The sequence below is a fragment of the Pholis gunnellus genome (assembly GCF_910591455.1).
Source record: "Pholis gunnellus genome assembly, chromosome: 11".
Taxonomy (NCBI): Eukaryota; Metazoa; Chordata; class Actinopteri; order Perciformes; family Pholidae; genus Pholis; species Pholis gunnellus.
The window spans coordinates 17,299,860-17,324,208 of record NC_136538.1 but is presented as its reverse complement, the minus strand read 5'-3'; the positions used below and the strand labels follow the sequence as shown (position 1 = coordinate 17,324,208).

General features: G+C 42.4%; 2 protein-coding genes across 2 annotated transcripts in view; both read left to right on the top strand.

Annotated features, from left to right (window-relative positions):
- Positions 1 to 597: 597 nt before the first annotated feature.
- chrm3a (cholinergic receptor, muscarinic 3a) lies at positions 598 to 2,622 on the top strand (the record flags this gene model as incomplete). Its single annotated transcript, XM_079169236.1, has 1 exon — positions 598 to 2,622. The coding sequence occupies exon 1, from the start codon at positions 652 to 654 to the stop codon at positions 2,620 to 2,622; it is 1,971 nt and encodes a 656-aa protein (XP_079025362.1). The 5' UTR covers positions 598 to 651.
- Positions 2,623 to 6,514: 3,892 nt separating this feature from the next.
- The window catches only part of fmn2a (formin 2a), a gene marked incomplete at its 5' end in the record, with an annotated part of 34,400 nt that continues 16,565 nt past the window's right edge, over positions 6,515 to 24,349 (top strand). Inside the window, 6 exons of the mRNA XM_079168981.1 lie at positions 6,515 to 8,678; positions 11,398 to 11,561; positions 14,485 to 14,637; positions 16,039 to 16,820; positions 17,358 to 17,499; positions 21,467 to 21,554. Coding sequence (XP_079025107.1) covers positions 6,515 to 8,678; positions 11,398 to 11,561; positions 14,485 to 14,637; positions 16,039 to 16,820; positions 17,358 to 17,499; positions 21,467 to 21,554 — 3,493 coding nt within the window. The remainder of the gene's footprint in view (positions 8,679 to 11,397; positions 11,562 to 14,484; positions 14,638 to 16,038; positions 16,821 to 17,357; positions 17,500 to 21,466; positions 21,555 to 24,349) is intronic.

The window sequence follows — 24,349 nt, the reverse complement described above, 5'->3', positions numbered from 1 at the left end:
TCTGTATGTGTTTGAGTGACAGACTGAGAGACACCAGACAGACTGACAGACTGACAGACACCAGACTTTGAATAAAGATCAGCAGCGGGCAGCTTCCACACCTGATCGGACAGAAGAAAACCACGCCCGTTCAAGGCCTAATGTTATGCAAGGTGCAATCCCAACGCAGCCATCTTTACAGACTCGAAAATTCATTACCTGTGTTTAAGTGAAATATCTTCGCAATTTGCTGCTGCGTGTCATAAGTGACAGGTGGTGAATGCAGACAGTCTCTCTCACTGGAAGTGTTTGCTGTCTAGCCTTGTTGATTTAGATGCCAAGTTGTAATTTGATATATGGCTTGCAATGCATTCACAGTGTGCATACAGATCGTCTACAAATGCAGTTAGAAGTGATTTATTTAGCAGGGTGGACAAATCAGACCCAAGCATCGTTGTCATTTCAGACATCCAGCTTGGTAGAGTAGCTTTCTAGCCTCACCTACTGGATATGAATAGAAATGGCGACTGCTCATGTGTCCTTTCTCTCCATTTCATTCTCTCTGTCATCCCCTAACCCCCTTTCTACTCCCCCCCCCCTCTCTCTCTGTACCTCCCTTCTTCTCTTTCCTGTCTTTCTGTCTCTGTCTTAGGAATATGCCAGGACATAACAATGAGCTCCAACAGCACAGACCCTGGTCTCTTCCTGACTGCAAACACCTCACTACCAGCAGCCGGAGCCTACCCTCAATCCAATGCTATTCACCAAGGAGGAAGTGGAGGAGCAGCCTGGTTGGCTTTTCATGTGAATACCCTGGATGATAATTCTTCTTCCACCAGCAAACTCTTAAACCTCACCTCAGAATCCCAAAATGGGAATGTAACTGCGCCCCTTGGTCCCTTGGGTGGCCACGCTTTGTGGCAGGTTGTCCTTATTGTCTTGCTGACAGGCATGTTGTCACTGGTCACCATCATCGGCAACATCTTGGTGGTGGTATCCTTCAAGGTTAATCGCCAGCTAAAGACGGTCAATAACTACTTCCTGCTGAGCTTGGCTGTCGCTGACCTCATCATAGGGGTCATCTCCATGAACCTCTACACAGCTTATCTTGTTATGGGCTACTGGGCCATGGGCAACTGGGCCTGCGACCTGTGGCTGGCTATAGACTATGTGGCCAGCAATGCATCAGTTATGAACCTACTGGTCATCAGCTTTGACCGATACTTTTCAATCACAAGGCCTTTGACCTACCGGGCCAAACGGACCACTAAGCGAGCTGGGATCATGATCGGCCTAGCCTGGTTTGTCTCTTTTGTCCTGTGGGCCCCAGCCATCCTATTATGGCAGTATTTTGAAGGTAAAAGGACAGTGCGCTCAGATCAGTGCTACATTCAGTTCCTCACAGAGCCCACTATAACCTTCTGCACAGCCGTGGCGGCTTTCTACCTGCCTGTGACGATAATGAGTGTCCTCTACTGGCTCATTTACAAAGAGACCCAGAACCGTTCGAAGGAGTTGGCTGGATTGCAGGGCTCGGGGAGTCGTGGTGGGATAGGAGGAAGAGGTGGTAATGGTAAAGGCGAGAAATCACGTTTTGTCCATCAGACAGGAAGTTCTAGAAGTTGCAGCAGCTATGAGCTGACCAGGTTGTCCCGGAGAAGGAGCACATGTCGGGAACTAGTCGGCCGCTTCCACTGCTGGCCTGGGGTTCGTTCTTGGAGACCTGGAAGTGTCCGGCAGGGGGAGGGGGACCCAGACCAGAGCAGCAGCGACAGCTGGAACAACAATGATACTGCCGTCTCGTTAGACCACTCTGGGTCTTCAGAGGATGAGGACTGTGGGGGCAAAGAGATGATTACCCAGAGTCATGCTATTTTCTCTATTGTTCTCAGCCTGCCTGGTATAAAGGCTGCTGTCAACTCCCAACTCACCTCATGTGAGGATCTGGATCCAGCCTCAGAGGAGGATCCCCTCAGGGGAGCGGAGTATAACCGAGACAGCCTCTCAACAGTCACCGCCAACACCACTGCCACTACTACTCCCGATGAGGCAAACAGTTCAGAAAATAGCTATCACCAACGCTTCTGCTCACGAAAGATTCAGTCGATGCCTACCATCCAGGCTACCTCTAACCAAGGCTCGGATGCTCCCCCAACAACTACTACTACAGTCGCCGACAATACCACCACCAGCACCACCACCAGCACCACCACCAAATCCCCCTCTGTCCCAATGTCCTTCAAAGATGCAGCTCTGGCAAAGCGTTTTGCAGCCCGAGCCCGGACTCAGATCACTAAGAGGAAGCGCATGTCCTTAGTAAAGGAGAAGAAGGCCGCTCAAACTCTCAGTGCTATCCTCTTTGCATTCATCATCACATGGACACCGTACAACATCATGGTGCTGATCAATACCTTCTGTAATGTAAGTTGCATCCCGGAGACCCTGTGGGCGGTAGGGTACTGGCTGTGCTACGTCAACAGCACTGTCAACCCCATGTGTTACGCCCTGTGCAACAAGACTTTCCGTACCACCTTTAAGATGATTCTGCTGTGCCGCTGGGACCAGAAAAAAAGACGGAAGCAGCAGTTCCAGCAGAGGCAGTCTGTGGTATTCCACAGGAGGATTCCCAGGGAGTCCACGTAAAGGACAGGCTGTTTGGATGGTTAATAGCAGGGAATCGAACGATTTAACATAGGACAAGGAAATGGAAGAAGCAGACATCTAATTGTTTCTGTGGAGTTTTTTTGCTTAGAGATCCATAATGTGTTTCTCTGCTGGTATGTCAAGCACAGCAACCCTATGTGGTTTTCTTGCGGTATGTGTTTGTGTCAGTGCATCCATTGAGCAAAGCTGTTTGTATGAATAAAGGGTTGTGTAAGGTCAGTTACAGAGATGAAAACGTTCCTACTGTCCTTGAAGAACTCATTACCTTTTCAGTGTGGGAAACAATAGAAAAGGGCTTTAAAATGCATTGCAGAAGAATATTTGAAGTGCAATTGACACAAGGGAAAAGGATGTCCTTGTCACAGGGTTGGGGATTTATTATCATTTCTCTCTGTGGGTAGCTAGATCTGTAACGTGCAGAGTGGTTTTGCATCTCCAACAAAACTATGTATCTGTAAAATGTCACTGAAAGCCAAGACAAACACTATTTTGTGTCACAGGCTTCTACGTTGTACTGATTTGACCTGTTGTCCTCTTGACATGTGTTTTTATCAGAACTTCTGTACATTGCCTTTCTACATGAATATAGCTTTCCTGTGTCTGATGGAATATAACAAGTTCTTGAATTGTGTCCTTACTTTCAGTCAACAGAGATCTTGTTATTTTTTGTGATATTCAGCTTTGGTTTTCTAGATATTCCTGAGATTTTGAGCCAGTCTGAAAATAATTCTTCTGACGACCTGAGTTGTGAATATTTTGTGTGGCACCGCAGTCAGTGAACTACTGTTGTGTTCAATGTGATTGTTGTGGTTTTTATGGTGGAGACAATAAGTACATTGGTTGTGTTTTATGTACTTGCAGTTCTCTGTCATGAGTAATGATTATACATTGATGATATTCTGTTTGTGTACATTTGGATATTTCTGACTTGATACACAATGATTTATTGCACACAAAGATATAAACATAAAGATGTGTGTTTTGATTTTACACTATCTTTCAGATTTCCACAAAATGATACGTCTAAAGAACTCTTTGTAAAAGGCCGCCCATCTTTGATATAGTAGAGCAATGGCAGCCTCTAGTGGCTTGAGAAGGACAAGTGCAGTATCAAATTCCCATTCTGCAAATGTGAAGACAAAAATAGCATTTTTTTAATCATGATTGTGCAACAATTATTCATACTGTAAGCCTGTTTTGTTTTGTGAATCGGCTTATCGTTTCACAAATTTAATTTAGATATTAAATCTAAAAGAAAATCTATCTGGCATTTTACAAAATGGCCACAATCATTGACGTTATGACCTGATTATTATTTTTTGTTTGATTTCATATTATTTATGGGAGAGGTTTTTTTTTTTTTATTAAAAAAAGCAATTGGTTTGTAGAAATTATAGCTGTCTTGGTCATCAGGTTCTTCGGAAAATGGCCAAACACCACACATAAACAAAAGTCAGCATAAAGACAGCAAGAATTGATCCTATTTTATTTTTGTGTGCACATTTTGCTATTCTTATTTTAAGTAGTCGTTTCTTTATATTTTTGCCACACCTAAATCTTGAAAATTGTGTAAAAGATATTGAAGGCAAAGAATAAACTGTTGCCTAACTGGCATATTGAAGAATGGGTCGATTGGATTATGTTGATGCAATGATGTGACTTATGTGTTGTATGCAAAAGAGATGTTAAAAAATATCCCATGCTTGTCATCAGTGGGTATTTTGTTTGCTTTCAACACAATGTTCTCCAGTGTCATGATACATTTTTCATCAAAATATGAGATTTCAGTACTTAAATATTGGGAATGTAAACTACTAAAATGATGAACACAAACATTTTTGTTACATTTCAAGTATGCCAATCATACTCGTATTTTAAGTCAATAAACAAACAAAAAACGTTCTCAGTTTTTTGTGTGCAGCAAATCCTAATTGTGTTATTTTCATTTGTGTTTTGATTTATTTTTTTACCTTTTATTTACCCAGGGTGAGTATGACCTTATTGTCTTAGCAGGAGGCTGGGTCATTATACATCATGTATTCCCTGCCTCTAAAAAAATGTTTGCATGATATAATGAAGTACATAGGATCTAAAACACTGAACATACTTTTTTAATTTATTTTAGCTATAATTTTCCAGTTTGTAGAGTTATTTCCCCCCCCCCCATGACTTTAATGGTGTTTTTTGTAATTTAAATATCTATATCCATTCTCTTCAGAAACTTGTCAATGTTTGAATCACTAATTAGGCTCAGTGACATGTCTGGTGAAAGCTTATATCAGCAGGATGCAGCTGAAACTAATTTCTTGATTGGAGGGATGGACTTAAAAGTGGCACCAGGGTGCACAAAACCCAAAGGAAGGGAATACCAGCTTGTTATCATGTATGGAGGCTTTTTATCCTCTTCTTTTGTCAAACATGATTCCTGTACTGTCTGACTCTACCACAACATTAACAAAGAGTGTCTAGTTTTAAACAGAATCTGAATAAACTCGCGAGTTGTGTATGTTCACGTGATGAGGTCTGATTAAGTTAGTGAGTGAAGTCTCAGACGGTGCTAATAGAAGATTGCCAAACAGACCAGACATGTGATGAGGAAAATACCAACTTCATGTGACCCATGGCTGAGGAGCGGCTCATAGACGAGGACAAACACCCGTTTGTGTTGTTTTCCTCAGTCTGTGCTGAACCACTGAAGGGAATCCACCAGTCAGGCAAGTACACCGTCATATATAATATAATATTTTGAAATATCTAACTAAGAGGCTTATCCACAGTTTTTTCACCATTTCATATATTGTGAAATTTGTGAAAACATTACCAAGAAGATTTTCTGAAGCGCTCGGGGAAGTGTTTTGACAAACACTTTAATGAACTTCTGAGCTGGTCATTTCTGGTAAATATTTTTTCTTTTAATTAGGAGCCTTTAAGAATGTGTTATTTGTTTGTGTATTATTAGTTTCACCCACTTAATTCACTTTAAAACACTTACTTTTGACTCTTTAAGTAGAGAGACAATCTTTTTAAAGTGGTGTCAAATGGCTCAACTTTGTGTGTACCACACCCATTAAACAGTCCTCAGACATGCCTCTATGCAGCCACACACGCACAATTAAATAAATGTCCACTATTGCCTTTAAGACATGTTTGTAAATAAAATGTTTTGTGATAATACTGTACTGTGTCTTTAACTGGAGACACAAATCACCTAAGAGGAATTAGATAGCTCTTTGACCAATTTTTAACTAGTGAAACTAAATGTTCTATTAAAGACTGATTTAGTACAGTATGATTTTAAAATGATAAATGTGTTAAATCTGTCAGAAAATAGTTTCAAAAATAACTTCATATTGGTTTTCTCTTTGGGCTTTTATGACTCTATTTGTTGGATGCATATAATGTTATGGTGTGTTTTTTGAGCTGCTCCAGTCTTTATATCTTATCTCACTGTCCATGTGATGTAAAAAAATAGTGAAACCCAAAGATATTCAGTATACTATCATAGAATGAAGAATTAAATTATTTGCTGTAGTTAGACTAATTGATTAGTTGAAACATATATTCATGTAATGGACACTTTCTAGCAAATTGCAAAAACACACTATGGAAACATTTCAAATATAGAAAACTGTTCACCCTATACAAAAAAAAATATATACAAACTGCATGGCAATAAGAGACATAAGACTTATGTCAGCTTGCACTCATCTTCAACTTTTACCTCATGACTCCACTGAGAACAGATGGCCTCTCCTCTGCCATTGAGACGCTAAGCTGGAATTAAAAATGAATTAATGTGATTGTAACTTATTTTTCCTTTACTTCAGCCTGCCTCGATAGTCTCCCCTCCAGATGAGGCCACTGTGTCAGGATGCACGCTATTAAGACAGTGGAGACCCAGGTGCCCTTTCTGAAAGAGAGTTTCTTCACCACCACTTTCAAAGGCAGGAGGAAAAGCAGCGTTACCAGCCTCCTCCGTAAACAACAGCACGCCCTCCTCAATCAACAACACCAGCAACAACTGTGCATTTTAGAGCAGCAGCAGCAGCATCCTAAGCAATTTCTCTTCCCTTCAGTAGAGAATGAACAAGGGCAGCGCACTCCAGAGCATAAGCGACTTGTTCGCTCGACCAGCAGCCCGTTATGCAAGACAGCCGAGCGTGCAAGAGCAGATGGGGATAGAAAGGAGGGGCAAAAAGAGAGGAAGGATCAGAGGGTGAGAGAGGGTAGGGGGGGAGAGCGAGCAGTGAGTGGTAGCGAGCCCGCGGCTGTCAGTGCCAGTCCCCTCCTCCTTTCATCATCAGCGGAGCTGAGCGAGGCAGCATCATTCTCACAGCTGCCATTAACTGTAGTGGGCAGACAGCAGGGATTAGGCAGCTCTGATAGGGCTCTGACCAACAGAGGACCAGCATCAGTAGCAGCCCAGGAGGAAGCCTGGCATGCCCAGCCTCGACCCCAGCAGCATGGCCTGTTAGCCAAGGGTGTCCGCCTGCTCAGGAACATGGGGAACCAGGAGGCAAAGCAGAAGAAAGGAGGAGGAAGTAGTCGAGCAGCAGGAGATGTCCCCTGTGACGGCGACGCTGATGAGAGGGAAGTGGATAAAAAATTGAAAAAGACCCACAATAAGATAAGTAAAGGAGGAGAACATAATGGTAAGAAGAAATCAAAGTCTGAGTCGAAGGGCTCCGTGTTTTCCGGCATGAAGATCAGGAAGAGTATATCGAAGGCGAAAGGGTTGTCTAAGGATGACACGTTGGAAGATGGGACGTCAGTGCACTTAGGCAAAGCAGGGCTGAAGCACGCTGCAGAGGCAAGCCTGTCAGCTGATGAGATGGGCATGCGATCAGATGTCGAGGGGGATCTATGTTATTTGACTCCAGACAGTCAACAGTCTATGGTGGATGAGATTGGCCGAAAGACGAGCTCGGGGTCGGATGCTGACCTTTACAGTTTTCACTCAGCAGCAGGTGAAAATGAAGACCTGCTCTCTGACATCCAGCAGACCATAAGAGACCAATGTGTGGCCAGTGACAGGCTGGAAATGAGGACTGGCTGCTTATCCGAAGGGTCAACCTCTGAGCAGGTAACGTCTCACCAGCTATTTAATCTGGATCAGGAAGTTTTCTCACCCCCTGTTGGTGCTAAATGTGTATCTCAAGAAGTAAGTGAAGGCTGTAAGAATTTAGAGAACGAAAGCTGTTCTTCTGGTCCAGGGTCCCCAAGTGGAAGTGGTCCAACATCTTCAGCCCCGGATAGCAGTGGCAGCCTTCTTCCAAAGACTAACAGCTCGTACAGCTTCCCTGACACTACACCCACCAGCACCTCGTACGAGAGTGCTGAGGAACACCAGGATGACCTAGAGAGTCCCGTTCTGCATCCACAGAGGCCTCAAGGTAATCAGACACCACAGAGCAGCAATGCATGTGTGCCAAGTGTCCGCTTGGATCCCATGGTGGTGGAGGCGGGGACGATGGGGTCTCACAAGAGTGCGAGCAGCATGGACTTGTCTCTGGAGAGGGAGGAGGAAGAGGAAACCGGGAGACGGGACTTCCTGTCCCTGAAAAGGAGGAAGAGTAGTTTGTCTATTAGTCAGCTAACAACAGACAGCCCCGGTGTTTCTCAGCCAAGACGGACTTCCTCCACCACCTCCCCCTCAACTGTCAAACTCTACCCTCCAGTCCACCCCTCCTATGTTAAGACCACCACCAGGCAGCTCACCTCTCCAATTGGCTCCCCCATTACCAGCCCCAACGTGCCCAGAAAAACAGATGTTGCGTCAGTGGAATCTACCCAGGGGTTCAGGAGGCACAAGCAGCGGTCTTGCTCCATTGCTGGGCCCCTCGTTGAGTCTGCAGACTGGTTCACAGAGCTGGATAAGCTAAGAGGGAGGCAAGGTGGCAGGGCCGAATTTCCAGAGCAGGAGACACCAGAGAAGAGTCACACAGGTGGGACGTACTGGACACTGGGCTCGAGGAGAGCACATTATGGACGGCGGGCCTCCACCACCACAGCACCCTACCTGGATGTCTTCTCTGGTGAGTCACATATAACACAGGTAACTGAGCGGCTGCCACGCATGAAGCTTAATCAGACAGATATGAAGTGCTGGAAATAACCATCATAAATAAGCAACCCATCTTGGCCACCATTGCACTGATTCTGGATGGCATTGTGATGCCAGTAAGGGTTGGATGTTTCTTTCAAATGTATGACCATAGATGTGCCTTAATGGTAGCTTCTTGTTAAGGTAAAAGAGAGGAGATGAATTGTTTGGGGGTGTCTTGATTGGATGGTGTGAACCAGGAGATGGTCAGAAAATGGGAGAATATTAATGAAATAGTTCACATCATGTTTGCATCACAGCCCTACAATTTAAAACAAAACCTGAATCTATACTATTAGCTAAGGTTCATATAATACTAAAGTGTTTGTATGGATTTAGATGGCGATAATATATCATTTTCCAATAAAAAGACCAAAACCAGCAATATGTTTGTCCCTCTCTTGATACTTTACTGTTTGTGGTACTCCGCTTTAAGCCTATTTGTTTCAACTGAAGAGGTAAATCTTTTAAAAAAAGGCAGAAATATGTTGTCTTTTTTTTATTTATTTTTTTAGAAACACTAAGTGGTTTCCTAAAACAGGGCACTTTAGCTTTCAGCAAGTGAAGCTTAGACAGAAGTTAATAGTACATTTGTTGCAAACTATCTTCAGCCGCAGATTGGGTACATGGGGAAAATAAAACAAAATACTGTTTTGACAACAATGGAGGTCTATGGTCGAATAACCTACATTGGGCTTAAACTAATACAAGCCATATGTGTTAGTAGGGTTGGTTTTGGTCTTTTCATGTGATTTGACAAACTATAAAGTATCACCAGGACTAGCATTTTATATAGTAAATGTTTTTTTTTTTATTTAGTAGGAAATCCTTTTATTGGCTCCTCTGCTCTCACAGAAGCAACCTTTTACTGACCAAGCAATGCATCCTGGCAAAACAAAGATTCCTGCCATTGAAATGTTAGTTTGTTTTTCATTTATTCCTGTTGTTGCTGGGAATCCCAAATGGCCCCGATGTGACCCCTATTAGTTTGACTCCAATCTCCGTCCATATTGAGATTAGGTTATTATGCAATGGTATTATGAAATGGTTATGGTAATTGTATAGTTATTAAAATACTGGTGACACATTATTCAAACGATCACAGCGAGAACAATAAAGTTGTGATTTAAAATTACAATAGCTCATGAACATCATGATGAAACGGTTAGGGTTCTTTACTGAGGAGTGTCTTCAGAACAAACGCCTCCTTCTAATAAAACAATGCCACTCTGTCCTCCTTTCTGTTGTGGTGCACTTCAAGAGCTCAGCTGCTCTCCACTGTCTGAGCCTGTGCTCATAAATCAGACAGAATGACAACACTGCCGCCCACCCAGGGCGATGCGCACACACACACACACACACACACACACACACACACACACAGTGGACACTATTGGATGCTAAACCCAAGTGACAGTTTATCTGCATGACATAAATGAGTCATGATATGAGGTCCATTCTCATTTCGTCAGGTGAATTTATTGTAGCCAAGCAATAGAGGTCCTTTGTAGTTTGACCATTGGACCCTATCTGGGATTTCCAAATGAAAGGACATATGCTGTTCTGTTGTTATTCACAAAGACTCTGGTTATTTCACCACTCACTAATTCAGCCCTGCATGTTACATCACTTTGGCAAGTTTTTCAGGTCACATTGGGCCCTTAGGAGGGAGTGGGAAAACCAAAGAAGGGTAAAAAAAAAACTGGCCACAGATTAATAAAACTAATTCTATTTGTAAATGCTAAACTGAACTGATTTGAATCACGTTAAGTTAGTCTGCGTCACACATTTTATGAGCTGCAATCAGTTTTCTGCATTAGCCCTATAGTGTTTGACAAAGTGCTCAAAATCAATGTCCACAGGACCACGAGTCATAGGACTGTGTTAATAGGACTGTGTCTCCTGAATCACATGGTTTAACATTAACAACTGACTACACAGTGTCATGGTTGGACTATGAAGCAACAGAGCTGTACTTTCCTCAAGGCTCCACATCCTCTGTTGATAATTACTTCTGCTCCTGCCATCAGCAAGAAACAGGATTCTTCATTCAGGGATAATGAGAAATCTATCACAGCTCAAACTCACTTTGCTTTCTTACTCTGGCTCCATGACAAAAGTCTTTATTCTTTGTCTGATTACCAAGACAGAAGAAATCTGTTTTTTTCCAGTGTATTATATTGAAATGTAGAATTAAACAGCTGTACAACCGCACCACCATCTTAGGCAATGTGTTTTTCTCTTTCTGGTACCCAAAACTTTAGTCGTATAAAGTTTGTCCATTAACAACAATAATAATAGTTTAAACCAAGTACGATACTGGATGCACTGGTAACATCTGTCTTGAATTTAAGTTTGCATTTGTTAATTCTTTGCACAACAGAGTTAACACCATCTCTCCTGTCATTTAAATGGTGTGAATAGAGTTTGCACGTTCACGTGTTTAATTATCACATCTGAAACTGAGACATCGCTTTTACACTCTTTGATCTGAGTGACACAAGGTGTCTGGTTGAACACTTCAGCTCGCCTACTTATGATAAGTTAAAAATAAGTAGAATCAGGATTCATTTGTTTTAACAACAGAAAATGGAGCTCTTTATTCTTTAGGCCAGTTTCAGTCTTGCGCTTCACTGTCTTTCTCTTCTCAGGTCGCACTCTGTTGGACTGGCTGTGTATGCATGGTGGAGATGGGTCTGCAGAAGAGGAGGCGAAGGAACTGTGTCACCGAATGTTGGTCCAGGGTCTGCTGCACCCCTTCAGTGATGGCACGGCAGAGCTCCATGGTGACAGCACTGCTTCAGCAGTGTTTAATGTAAGACCTCCGTCTACACTGCCTGCCATCATGGCTGCCCTATATCAGCAACTCAATATATATTAGAGTTAGAAGTACAAAGTGTCACAATGTCACCCTTTCCGAGACAAAAACTGAGGCACCACTGTTTAAACTAACACGTTATGATGCATGTTGTTGGTGATTGTCCATTCAGGACTGTGGCTGAATTACAAAGTGATTCGACATCAGGCGGCAAGTTCTTGGTCCAAAAAGTGCAGTCAATGCGGAAGTTCCTTAAACTTGCACCGTCACTTCCGGTTGCAAAATGACAAGATGGCCAAAATGCTGAACTTGTTGACATTTGCTCATTAGATGATATACTCAAAAGAATGTAGCACAAAGTAATTTTCAGTGACCAACCTATGTACAGTATACAGAGTAATGCCAAGCGTATCAAATCGGTGTTTCTATATTTATTGCCGTATTACTGTGATTCATCCCAGAGACATTTGATTATCTGAAGAGCAGCGGTGCATGTGGGGTGACCGCATGAAAGTTCATTTCATAAATCTTTAATTCTCCATTCCCGTAATGCTTTGCTCTGACCTAATCTCATGAGCATCACCCTGCACAGTTCACCATAGCCACCCTCATTTCCCCTTGTAGCTGCTCATCCTACTGAACTTCATGTTGGTGTCCTGTAGGTTTGAGTTAACATATGATTCATGTGCAAATCATAGTGCCAATTATTTAATAGTAGTACACTACCCTTAAAGTGGTTCATGTGTTCTTTAATCCTGTTTTACTATGTGTTGATGTGAATGCCTGCTCGGTATGTATATGCGTCTTTATGTCTCAGATTAGTTGTCTTCTTTACACACATTGAGGTGAGTTTAATTATCTATTTTAGTCTTATTGCTATTTTTACCAGTTTGGTTTTACAGACGGCAGTATCGGTCAACCCATCCGTTCGGTTCAGACTGAAATATCTTAACCATTGGATGGTTTGCCTTGACATTTTATACAGACATTCATGGTCCCCAGATGATTTATCCTAGAGCTGTTGCATGGTTGTAGACTCTTAGTGTTGTTGTTTTGTATGTTGATTACCAAAACATGTGAGCAGATTAGTGTCGCTCTCTCGTTGCACACTGCTCCTCCCCCCCCACATATGCATGTAACATTATGTACATACAAGCATGTCAAATTATGTTCATGCATAAAGGTTCAGCATGTATACCTAAACATAAACAACTAAACATGCATGCTCTAAAGCGGTTATATTTCATACATTAAATATAGTCATTATTCTGCTTGCCTAGTGTGCAGTCACAATAGGATGCAAACCCAGAGCACTTTCTTTTTATGTTCAACTCTACCACATGTGCACTCACACAGTATATACAAAAGGACAGCCCCAGACACCCATACATGTTCAGGCATTTCCTCGCATGGCTGGATGAATAGCAGTCCCTCTTACACTCACTCAGTCACACACACGTGCGCGCACACACACACACAGCTGTGCTTGCGAAGATCATCTGCTGACCATGTTATGTAATAACTCCATGTGCCTTGGGCTCAGGCTGCTCTTCCCCAGCAAAAAGCTCACCATGGCAGGGTAGGACAGGATTGGAATGCTGCCTCCCACCCCCTTTTTTTTGTTGTCGTTGTTGTTGTTTTTTTGTCCTCACTCTCTGCCTGTGAGGCCTGCCCTGGAGTCCTGCATTATTCAGCTTGATCAAAAATAGCCTTTGCTGTTGCCATTCAGAGTATGGATCTCATTGTTTGTCTTTGCTCCTCTGCAACCGTTTCACTTAAACCCCTTTGATACCCCAATCTTTTAGATTTGTTTTCCTTTGACAGTTAAATTCCATCTTGGTATGAATCACTTCCTGCGTCACCTCTGTCCTCTCTTTCTACATTTCGCTATCCTTTTTATTTTCATCTTTATCTCTCAACTCCTATTTGTCTTCCAATTTGCTACCTAAATATGGTCTTGTATCCAATTTCACTGCTTTGCTGGAGTGAACAAATGTATGAGTGGTGGGTTTCTTGTTCTGCATACCGCTTGAAATTAAATACTCAAACATCTTTCTGTCCAAAAATGGGGTTTGGGGAGGATGAGTATCTAAGAACTCTGTACAAAACAAGTAATCTCTCTCACTTGGCATTGCTAAGTGGATAAATACTAATGAGTGGCTCCCCATCAATCTAGCATGCTTTGTACCGCGTGTGTGTGGTTGGTTGTGTTTTACCTGTGTTGTAGGGACATAAATCTGTTAACAGTCACATTGTGGGGACTCACCTTCCTTATGAGGACCAAATGCACGTCCCTATAACATAACCTACTTTACCCTAAAATGCAATGAGCTAAGGTTAGTATAAAGTCTCCAGGAAATGAATTTAAGTCAATGTAATGTCCCCAAAGTTGTGAAAACAAGACTGTCTGTCTGTGTGTTTTTCTGGCTGTAGATCAGGTTACCATAATCCAGCTAATGGGTTTTGTCCTGAGAAAAAAACACTGTCTCAGGACAAAAGGAGGAGACGGTTCGTTTTGAAAGCCAGAAATCCCACAAAGTACAAGTCATTGATTAGTGTACCTACATGACATGATGCTTTGAATAAGAAGAGGAGAATAAGTCTGTTTTTCTTCTTCTTTTTTGTCACGTGTGCTACATTGGCTATGAAAAGGAAAAAAAATCGTTATGGTTCTACTGCGGCTTATTATCCTGAAGTATTTCCACACTTGCAGCTTGCAGAAAAAGCAACCACTTGACTCATATTCCAAGTGGATGTTGTTCAACTCTAATCATGCTGCATGTGTTCACACTGTAGGATAGATACAGTGGGTAGTAGCCCTCAATGGGAGCAAGTAGTTTTGAGCACAAATATTTATCCTTGGATCTGATCTCATTTACAGGTGAGATCATCTTTAAGCTTGTTTTCTAAACCTTTGCAGGAAGAGCAGCTGTACACCTGGGCTTCTGTAGGCCTGCCAGTGTCTTCTCACTTGTGGGAACTCTATGGGGGGCGAACCACAGCCAGAGAACAAAGCTTGAGATCACCTTTGCATCACTCATCAGCCAAGACATTAGGAGCTCTACACTCTCAGGTTGGTTAAATCTTCAATACATCTTAACGTACTTTACAGTAGGATTGCCCGCTCAGCATTATGCTGGCTTTGATATGGTGTCTTGGTTTAACTACCAACATCAAAGAGCATCGTCGTGTTTTATAACCCATCACATAAATTCAGTATAACCAAATATTTTTGTTCTGTTTATTTTTGTTAATTATTGTGTGTACCTTCTATTTAAAATTCTACTCGAATCAAACACGCAGATGCAAAAACCTTAAAAATGTAAAAAGGAAAAGGGCTCTACATACTGTACAGAACACCCAGTGGGTCATGCTGATATAAGTTTGAGACTTGGATGGAGTCCTATCCTATGGGCGACTGTGGCTAAGTGGAGAGCAGGGTTGTCCTTCAATCAGAGGACCGTCTCCGACTCCACTAGTCGCATTTCGATGTGTCCTTGAGCAAGACACTTGAACCCAAAATTGCTCCCGTACCTGCGCCTACAGTTTAGAAACGTGATAGAATCTGAATTGTAAGTCGCTTTGGATAAAAGTGGCTGCTAAATGACTGTTCCTCCTCCTTAAATTAGCATAGCAAATGCACCCAACTGTGTAAAGTGATTTGAATATTATTTTCAATTAATTTAAATTTAGAATAGTAGTTTGAGTGAAGAGCAGAAAAAAGGGACATTGAGAAATGCCTACTTTGAAATACAACCCATTGTGTCCATACAGGATTATCAGGCATTGAAGAATGCAATTGTTAAGTGTTTTATTTCAACCTGCAACCTGTCCAAATGTTGAGGAATACAGTAAACCTCAGTCTCTGGACTGTGAACTGTTCTTTGTCCACCAGAGGGCAGGCTTGTCTTTAAAGACTTGTGAGACTGTCGCAGTGACCCTCCCTGTTTCCAGGAAGAGTTAATAAATTAGGAAGGCTATACTGACTGAATGTTCCCCTTAAGATTCAACGATGTGACCACAACTGGGGAATGTGTACTAGCAGACACAAGCCCTCCCCATGTGAGGCCCAACGAGACTCACTGTCTCTGGGGTCAATTCTCTCGGTATCCCCTCATCCCTGCTCTAACCAGTCTGGAGCCAGAGGTCTGATGGAGTCTAGACATAATGGACTTTCTTGACCCTCCTTTAGCTCACAGCTCTGTCACTAAACTCCCTCAGCTGTGGCTGTTTTACGGTTTATAGAGTGTAATTTATTGAATGACAATATGTCCAAGATTCAATGGCACATTTTAATGTTTGCTTTTTAACATATAAAGTACAAGATAGGCTAGACTACCTGCTTTTAAAGAAGGTGTCATGTAGCAAAAGCCCCAACCCATAGGGCTTATTTTTCTTAAGTTCCCAATTGTGGATCTTTTTTTAATGTAGTTGTATGCTATAGGTTAAAATCTTTGTTTTTGTTCACTGACAGACAGAATTCAGCAGGTTGAAGTCAGGTCAGTCATCATCAGAGGATGAAAGCTTCCTCATCCCTCAGCTGGAGAGGACCGTCGATGACCTGCGGATTAAGATTGCTGTGTTGCAGGGCCAGCAGGCCTCCTTGGCAAAGGACAGCGGTGATAATATTGGATCTCTGGGCGCTGCCCACCACAAGGCCTCACAGATGAGAGGAGGAAGACTGGAAAAGATGAGCCAGGAGGTGTCCGTCCAGACCTCACCTGTGGAGGAGGGGTTTAGGTTTGACGTGCCTTTCATCGGAGGATCAGGCAGCGTGTCGTCTTCCGTTTCATCCTCCATCCCCAAATCTAGCTTTGTCTGCACGTGCCAACAGAGGCAACCGAGCAGCACCCATCAAGCTCCCCCACCTCCTCCTCCACCACCACCACCTTTACCAGGGGGTGTTGCTCCTCCTCCTCCACCACCGCCTCCCCCACCCTTACCCGGGTTTGGACCTTGTCCACCACCGCCCCCTCCTCCTCCTCCTCCTCCACCAGGTTTTGGACCTCCACCACCTCCTCCTCCGCCGGGTTTTGGACCCCCACCTCCTCCACCGCCGGGTATGGGCCCTCCTCCCCCACCCCCTCCACCTGGAATGGGCCCCCCTCCTCCACCCCCAGGCTTTGGGCCTCCACCACCACCAGGCCCCATGCCCTCCATGATGGTCCAGGAAGCTGCCCCTGCCAAGGCTGCGATAGAGCCCCCCAAGCCAATGAAGCCACTCTACTGGACACGGATACAGCTGAATGCTAAAAAGTAAGGATATGCTGTTTGATAGATATGGATCATTTGCACATGGGTATTTTCTGAACAGTAGAGAGGAAGCTTGTCCACTTAAGATACAGATCTTCACGTGCTCTGACGGCAGTAGAGATGCTAACCTTGTGGAAAATGAAAGTGATGCAGTCCAGGCATTGTGGTCAGCACTGAATTTACTTGAACCAGGTTTTCTTTCCTTAATAAGGCTTGGAAAATTGTTGCTGAATAAACATCTAGAAATAGACTACTTGATTCACTTGCAAGTGAGGAACTTGATGCTAAATCCTAAATATGATGTGTTGGCTGACTGATTTGACAAATGGATTTGTATGAGTGGATTTTATGCTGCAAAAGATGACAATTGAGTTCTCACGAAACAGCAGAGGACAATCAAGAACTGTGCAAAATGCATTTTGTGGTGAAATAAAAACATGAGTTACATGGACTTGACTGAGCTTTTTCAAACAATACATGGCAGAGTAAACCTCGCCTGTCATTGCTCCTATAATGATTCCACTTTCCTCCTATCTTCAGGCCCATTGGCTCACTGGTGTGGGATACAATCGATGAACCGAGTGTGGACTTTCAGGAATTTGTGGAACTTTTCTCCAAAAGTGCTGTTAAGGAGAAGAAAAAGCCAATTTCAGATACAATCAGCAAGTCCAAGGCCAAGCAGGTAAAGTGCGTTTTATGGTTTGTATATCCCCCTGGGTCACTAAATATGGTTTCTCTTCAGGGCTTTTCCCATCTTCACTCTCACTCCTCTTGATGACCCTTTCCATTTCTCCTCTCTGTCGCTCTCTGAGTTGCTTTGAGTGACAGGAAAGGAACTGCTTCAGCCAGACAGTTATTATGTGGTGTGAGCTCTGGCTCCCACCCGACTCCCCCGTGACCATCCAGTGGCACCGAGCCAATGTCTCGCGTGCGGTGAGGAAACCTCACGACGGTGATGACTGTTGGGAGAGACGGAGAGAGGGTGGGGGAAGGAAAAAATGAGGGAGGGAGGGAGAAGCCTGGGAGCTGTATTTCATGATGTGGTTCCTCCCATTGTGCTTTCTGTATGACTTAGTTTAATAGTCAGACTGTTTGCCTCCCCAATGCCCCTCATGCCAATCCATCAATCTACAAGTCAAACATTTGATCTACGATTTAAAGCTGCTTTGGTCAGGGTTTTTATTTCATGTACTATTTGCCCAAATGCCGTGTCTAAATCACATATAATGTTGCACCAGGGACGAGCTGTTCATCCTTCTAATTAAGACCCAGTGGGATCACCAGACAGTTGTTGAGATGAAATATTGGTCTCAAGAGTGGACGTTAGTGGGAATTCTTCTTAGTTTATGGGAAGTGATGAAGTGAAACTCAACACCAAAATATAAAACTAAAAAAAGGTTCCGATTGAGGGAAAGTTTGACAGACAAATGTTAAACTCCTCTTCCCCATAATAATAATGTATGTCCAATTGAGTAGATTGTGAAGCCATATAACATAATTTATTTTATTACTTTCTAAACTTCCAAAGCTGTATTTTCTTGGATTTTATACGTTTATTAAATGTTTTTTTTGTGTAAAATCTGAATCTATAATTGTCAAATAAATGTAGCCTAGTAGAAAGAACAATATTTCAGCAAAGTAAAAGAATAAAAGGACCTCACAATTGTACTTAAGTAGAGTAATTGAGTAAACGTACTTTGTTACTTTCCACCACTGACTTTGACAAAAAGAAACTGTATGTCTGTGTCCTGCTGAGCCCCAGCCTCTGTGTGTATTATGTCAATACTTTCATGGGTTCACTTGATTGTTCAGGAGAATTATTTGATCTTCAAGCTGTGAAGAGTCCTGTGCAGCATACGCTGGAACATCAGCCACAAGAGTGTTTCATGAGGAATATGCACATCCCAGGAAGTAACTTGGTAACTTTAGTAGCTTAGTTTAAGCCACTATGTATAGCAAACAAGAGGGGGGAAAAACTCACCTTGAAGCTTTGATCAAATAGAGCACAAAAGTCAACACCAATGGGGAAAAGGTAGATAAGCTAAGGGAGTTTGCCCTTCACAAGAAAATCCTTCTTTCATACAGGGATTCCTTTTCCAACACACTTCAGAAATAGCCGTCATCAAGCATGTTGGCACTCCAGGGGATGGTTTCTTTAACACCTGAGAAACCTAATGGAGGGAATTGACTTCTGTACAGAGCAGTGAGACAGCTGAGAGTCTAGATATAAGAGATGATGCAAATGAGTGTCCCACTCTCTATTAAAATACTTTCCTTAGTGAGATGTCGTGATTGATGGAGCTCCGAGTAAGTCTGCTACCACATCGTGCAGTAGCTCGTGTTGTGGTTGTACTGCTAAATAGCGAGGGACGAGAGACAAATTGAGGTGGGTGTGGGTTGAATTCCCCCGATCCTCGCTCCATGATGCTGCTGTGGATGTTCTCCAACACAACAATAGTGCTGAAAATGTTAGTCAATAATGGGGAAAAATAAAAACCTAGGGGGAGCTGTGACGGACCCCAATTTGGAGCAGCCAACCTTTGACATTTCCATCTCACGAGGACCGTCCCCAGGCCTCAAGACAACCGATCCCGTCTCCTATTACTTGCAGCTCTTCCCGTCCCCCTGTGTGTCGTGAGTTCAACTGTCTTGCTGATGAGAATCCTCCTCTTCAGAGCTACCACTAGAGAGCAGCTTTGACGTCAGTACTCTGCCAGTGGAAAGGCCTCTGCTGACATCGGTGTCGAATGTGAAAAGCTATCATCGCCCAGTGTCAAGGGTTGACCCGCTGTCTATCTGCAAAGGAGTTTAGAAGAAGAGCTCTGTTACACTATACACTGCTGGCCCTTTCAGACAGAGGTGCAATGTAGCCATGCTGCTAGATTATGTGAGATGAATCTGTTTGAGATTGATCATTTTTGTTTTATGGCATACATTTTCTGTCAACGCACTAATCCGGAAGCTTTCAAAGTCCGATACTGTGGGTTCGTGGTTCACAGCACATCTTTCCTACCCTAAACACATTCTGAGAAGTCAAAAGTGGAGTGGTGATACCGCTGGTTATTGTTGTAACATCTGGCTATTGTGCAGACTGTTTATCGATCAATACGTGGATTCTGTGCAACTGTTTGTGTTCCCTCCACTGCTCAGGTTATAGAATGTCAGGTGATAAAACAGGCCCACAGTATATTTAAAATGTATTTAAAGCTGTTGCGCATCACTAAATAAAAAGTCTTATTCATAGTTTTAGTTCAACTTAAGCTTGATCACAAAGTGAAACGCTAAGAAATAATTTATACTTAATTAATAATTACTTTTTGTACAACTGGAAACTTGCACACTGTTTTGTACCTGGGATTGATGAAAGTCCATATTGGCCAACGCTGAAATTATAAATGAATCAAAAGATCAACATACAGTATAATTAATGTGACTTAAAGGATTTCTTTAAACAAAAAACAGACATGTATGTCACGAGACTGCTGCAAGACACGGCATTAGATGAAATGTTTAGGGCTGTTTCGTTGTCCTCAAAAAGAGCCATTGATGAGAAATAATTTCTATAACCGTAGTGGTTCACGGATCCAGCTGTGTTTCATTAAGAAATAATACTACTGATGTACTGCAAGGGCATTTTTAGATTTATGTAAAGAGTGTAAAGTGATCTCGGGCAGCTCTGTAAACCACTGAACTGTTTAATGTAATTTTAACCTGTTTGTACATTTAGAAGAGTCGGGTCAGCTGATAAATCATGACTCATGACTTGTTATTTCACTGCCATTAAACGGCTACCCTACACCAGCTATCGGTCTCACCGTGGAAGTCGTTCAGCATCATACCTCGCCCGGCCTGTCCCTCGAAGCTGTGTCTGAGCCGGGAAAACGGAGACAGTTGGGGACTGGTGATATAACTTCCTGTGTGTTTGAGAGGTCTGTGGTCTGTGTGATCTGGTTTAGATGGAAGCGTTCTGTCTGGATCACAGTAGGCTACGGGTTTCCTGTCCCGTCCCTTCACCACTCTGCTACCCGGCGCACACTTCTGCTTACTCAGGCGAGCGGTGGTTCATAATGGCCCCCTTTTGGATGCAGTTTTTCATGCTTGCTAACAACACTGGCTTGATATTTAACTCCTGGCTGTATGACAAGTTGAAGCTATTCCTATTCAGCTAAAATGTGTTAATATTGCAGCTTTTGGAGCAGGTTTGATCTTTGGATACGATCGTTTTCCCGTCACGTCCACTTTGAAAACAAAAATCCCTCCATTGTGCAATTCCATGAAATGAAATGTAATCCAAACCATAGGGATTCTCTGTAAATGTAATCAGTCGCAGGACTTCATCTGATCATTTTCTTGTTGCGTGAAAGGTTTAATATGTATGACTGAAAGATGATGGATGTGGAGAATTGGAGGAAAAGGAGAAATTGTTAATCATCATAATTCAGCTTGACAGCGTTTTAATTTCACTAATGTTTCCAGGTGAATGGTCTTAATTTGTCTTCCCATAGAGGGAAACTGATAAAGGGGAGTGATGTTCCTGTCTTTTTTTTTAATTAAATGTGTTGTCTGCATGCGTGTGCTTCGCATCATGTCATGATAAATGTTGCATTATCATCCCTGTTCTCTTCGGTCTTTGTCTCGTCAACTCTTAGGTGATGAAGCTCTTGAACAACAAGCGTTCACAGGCTGTGGGTATTCTGATGTCCAGCATTCATCTTGACATGAAGGACATCCAGAACGGTAAGTCTTATCATGTGGTCAGATATCTGGACGAATAACTCTTTGTGAAGATTACAGTAAAGTAATGGAATGATGTGTCTGCACACTGTCGAAGGAGTAGTTATGTTCTGCATGTTGCTACAGTATGCAGGTGGTATTGAAAGCAGCACTGTAAATGTGGAGAAAATGGAAAATAGATCTGTAAGTAAATTAGATTTGTTGGTGATTCATTGTTTTTTTTGTTTTTTTCAAACGATTTCCCAGACATATACAGTTGACATTGAGTTTACCTGTTTGTACAGCTAAAACTCTCACATCTGGGACGTAAATATGTAAAACGCAGGTGAAACAAAAAGTTTGATGAACTTTGTCTGATCCTGACCATCTCCCCTTTTAAAAAAATTAATGAAACTGCTGTCGGGAAGACGCTATAGATCCACCGCAGCAACCAAGAACATTTACAAAAAGTATTTGATTCCAAATGCCCAAATTTTGTTTCGTAATTCGTAAAAAGCATTCACATTGGGACCTCCTCCGTTATTGCCTTCTGTGCTATTTATGTGATTTACTACTATTATTGTTGTTGTTATTATTATTCCCAGCTGTGTATGGGAGTCAGTGATTTCAATAAACAGTGGACATGCTGAACACTGACATCAAACGCCACTCTTAAACCACAACCTCTTTTTATAATAATTTCTGTATACAACATTAAAATGTTGGCCATAGTATTTCAGATTGTTTTGTTTGTTTTGTTGAGTACAGCGATGCCAGTTTATTATTAAAAACATCTTTTTTTTTTAAGTCGACTGGGATGTGAGTAAGATTGAGTGTCGGCTGAAGTCATTGACGAGGCTTAAACCTCCCCGTAGTAGTTGGCTTTATCACAAGTCATAACGTTGCAAGGCATCTGAAATGGTTTCCCTTTGTTGTTCTCCCGCTTTCTTTGCTCTCATTTTGCATAATCTCTCCCCATCTAACATCTACATCATGTTTCTCCGCGGCGCTCTGTCTTTCTCTGATGAGTTGTCACCATCTTGTCTCAGCGGCTTTGTTAAAGTGAAGTCATTCAGGAGATGTTGATGGGAACAGACTGTTTTCCTGTTTTAGTTACTCTCTGATTGCTCTGCAGTCTTCGCTCATCCATGTGTCTAAACACTCTTACTCATCTCCCCATCCTTTTCAGTCCTCCTACAGTGGAGCCTTTATTACAGCTTCAACTCTTTATCTCAATGGCAGCTATAGATAGATAGGTTGCATTAAAAAAAAGAAGAAAATGTGCACCACAGAAACCATGATTGGTTTGTTTTATACACTAGTAGCAATAACCAGTTGCTCTGTTGGGCTGTTATTGTCTGACTGAAATACCTTCAAAGCATTTTGTGGATTTTCACTTTTCTGGTTTTAAATGTCAGTCGTTGGCGCATCCATCTCGGGTCAGAGTGGGAGGGCAAGCGAGGGCCTCTCTCATCAGCACTGTCATTCATCTCGTATGTTAGGACAGTTTTTGCCAAAGTGCATAATTAGCGCTGATTGGAAACTTCAGTATATCATTGAGAGTAAGATCAGAGTGAAGATATCTCTGCCTTAGACAAACAAAGTCACCCTAGAAAGTGTTTTTTGTTTATGTGATCATGCATTTTTATTGAATGATTAGGTGTGAATATTTATATCCTTAAAATACTCATTATTTCACCAAAAGACTGTATATTAGCAATGCTGCTGTTTCCCCATTCCTGAAATGATCTCCTGTTCCCTTGTGTCGTTGGAGGTTTCAGATGATTAAAGAATCAAATCACAATTTCTTTACAAAAGAGAGCGATTCATTCATCCAAACTTTATAATTGTGCCTTTCAGTGCAGTGAATCAGTTTTATTTCCTCTTTATTCCGTGATGAAGACGATGACTAGGAAATGCATCATGGCTTGAATATCTCTCACTCAAAGAAAAACAACTTCTGAATCATTGATTTAGATCGTGTTTGTTTCATGATGACCCAACTTCACAGCGAGTAATCAAAATATTTTTCTTTTCTTCCCAGCTGTTATTTGGTGTTAGACTTGGCCGACACTCTGCATGTTTCATAAGAAACTTCCGTGCGGTGTCTGCTTCCTGTGAGGATTTGGAGCGCCAGTCACAGTATTAGATGGTGGTTGCCGGCGCCATGCTGGTGTTGAATGTGGTAGTCGGGGTAGACCCAGACAGATGGGTCTGGCTTTTGGTCATAAGGGGTCTGTGTGAGAGTGATGATACGGCTTTCTCCCATGTCTGTTTGAAAAAATAAAAATAAAAAAGCTGTCTCCAATCAAACCAGCCAGCCAGACTCTGGTTCTGATAGTAATCAAAACCAAATGGTAACAAGAGAAGAGTGCGAGAAACAAAGACGGCGAGAGTCAAAGAGGAGGAAGTTATTTCTGTGGTGGCTTTGGAAGAGGAAAGAGTGTGAAGAGGTGAGAGGGTGACAGCAAAGAGCTGGCTGGATTTGCCCTTGTGGCACAAGAGGGATTAATCAAAAGGATGCAGGATTACATGAAGGGAGATGAAGCAATATCAAAGCTGAAAACAACAAACACTGACCTTTCTCTAATTTTGTTTTTCTGGTGATCTTCTTTACTCTTGTTTGCTTAAGTTAAGTCAATGAAAAGCTTATAAATCCAGTCCAGCATAAGATGTGACGCAAAGTGAACATTGTGCATTGAGTAAATTACTCCCAAGTTCCTTTATCCCCTCTGCCACTAGCTGTTCCCTCTGTACCTCAACGGCAAATGAGCAGATCAAAACAATGTCAGTAATTTGGACACCCACAGCACGGCGAA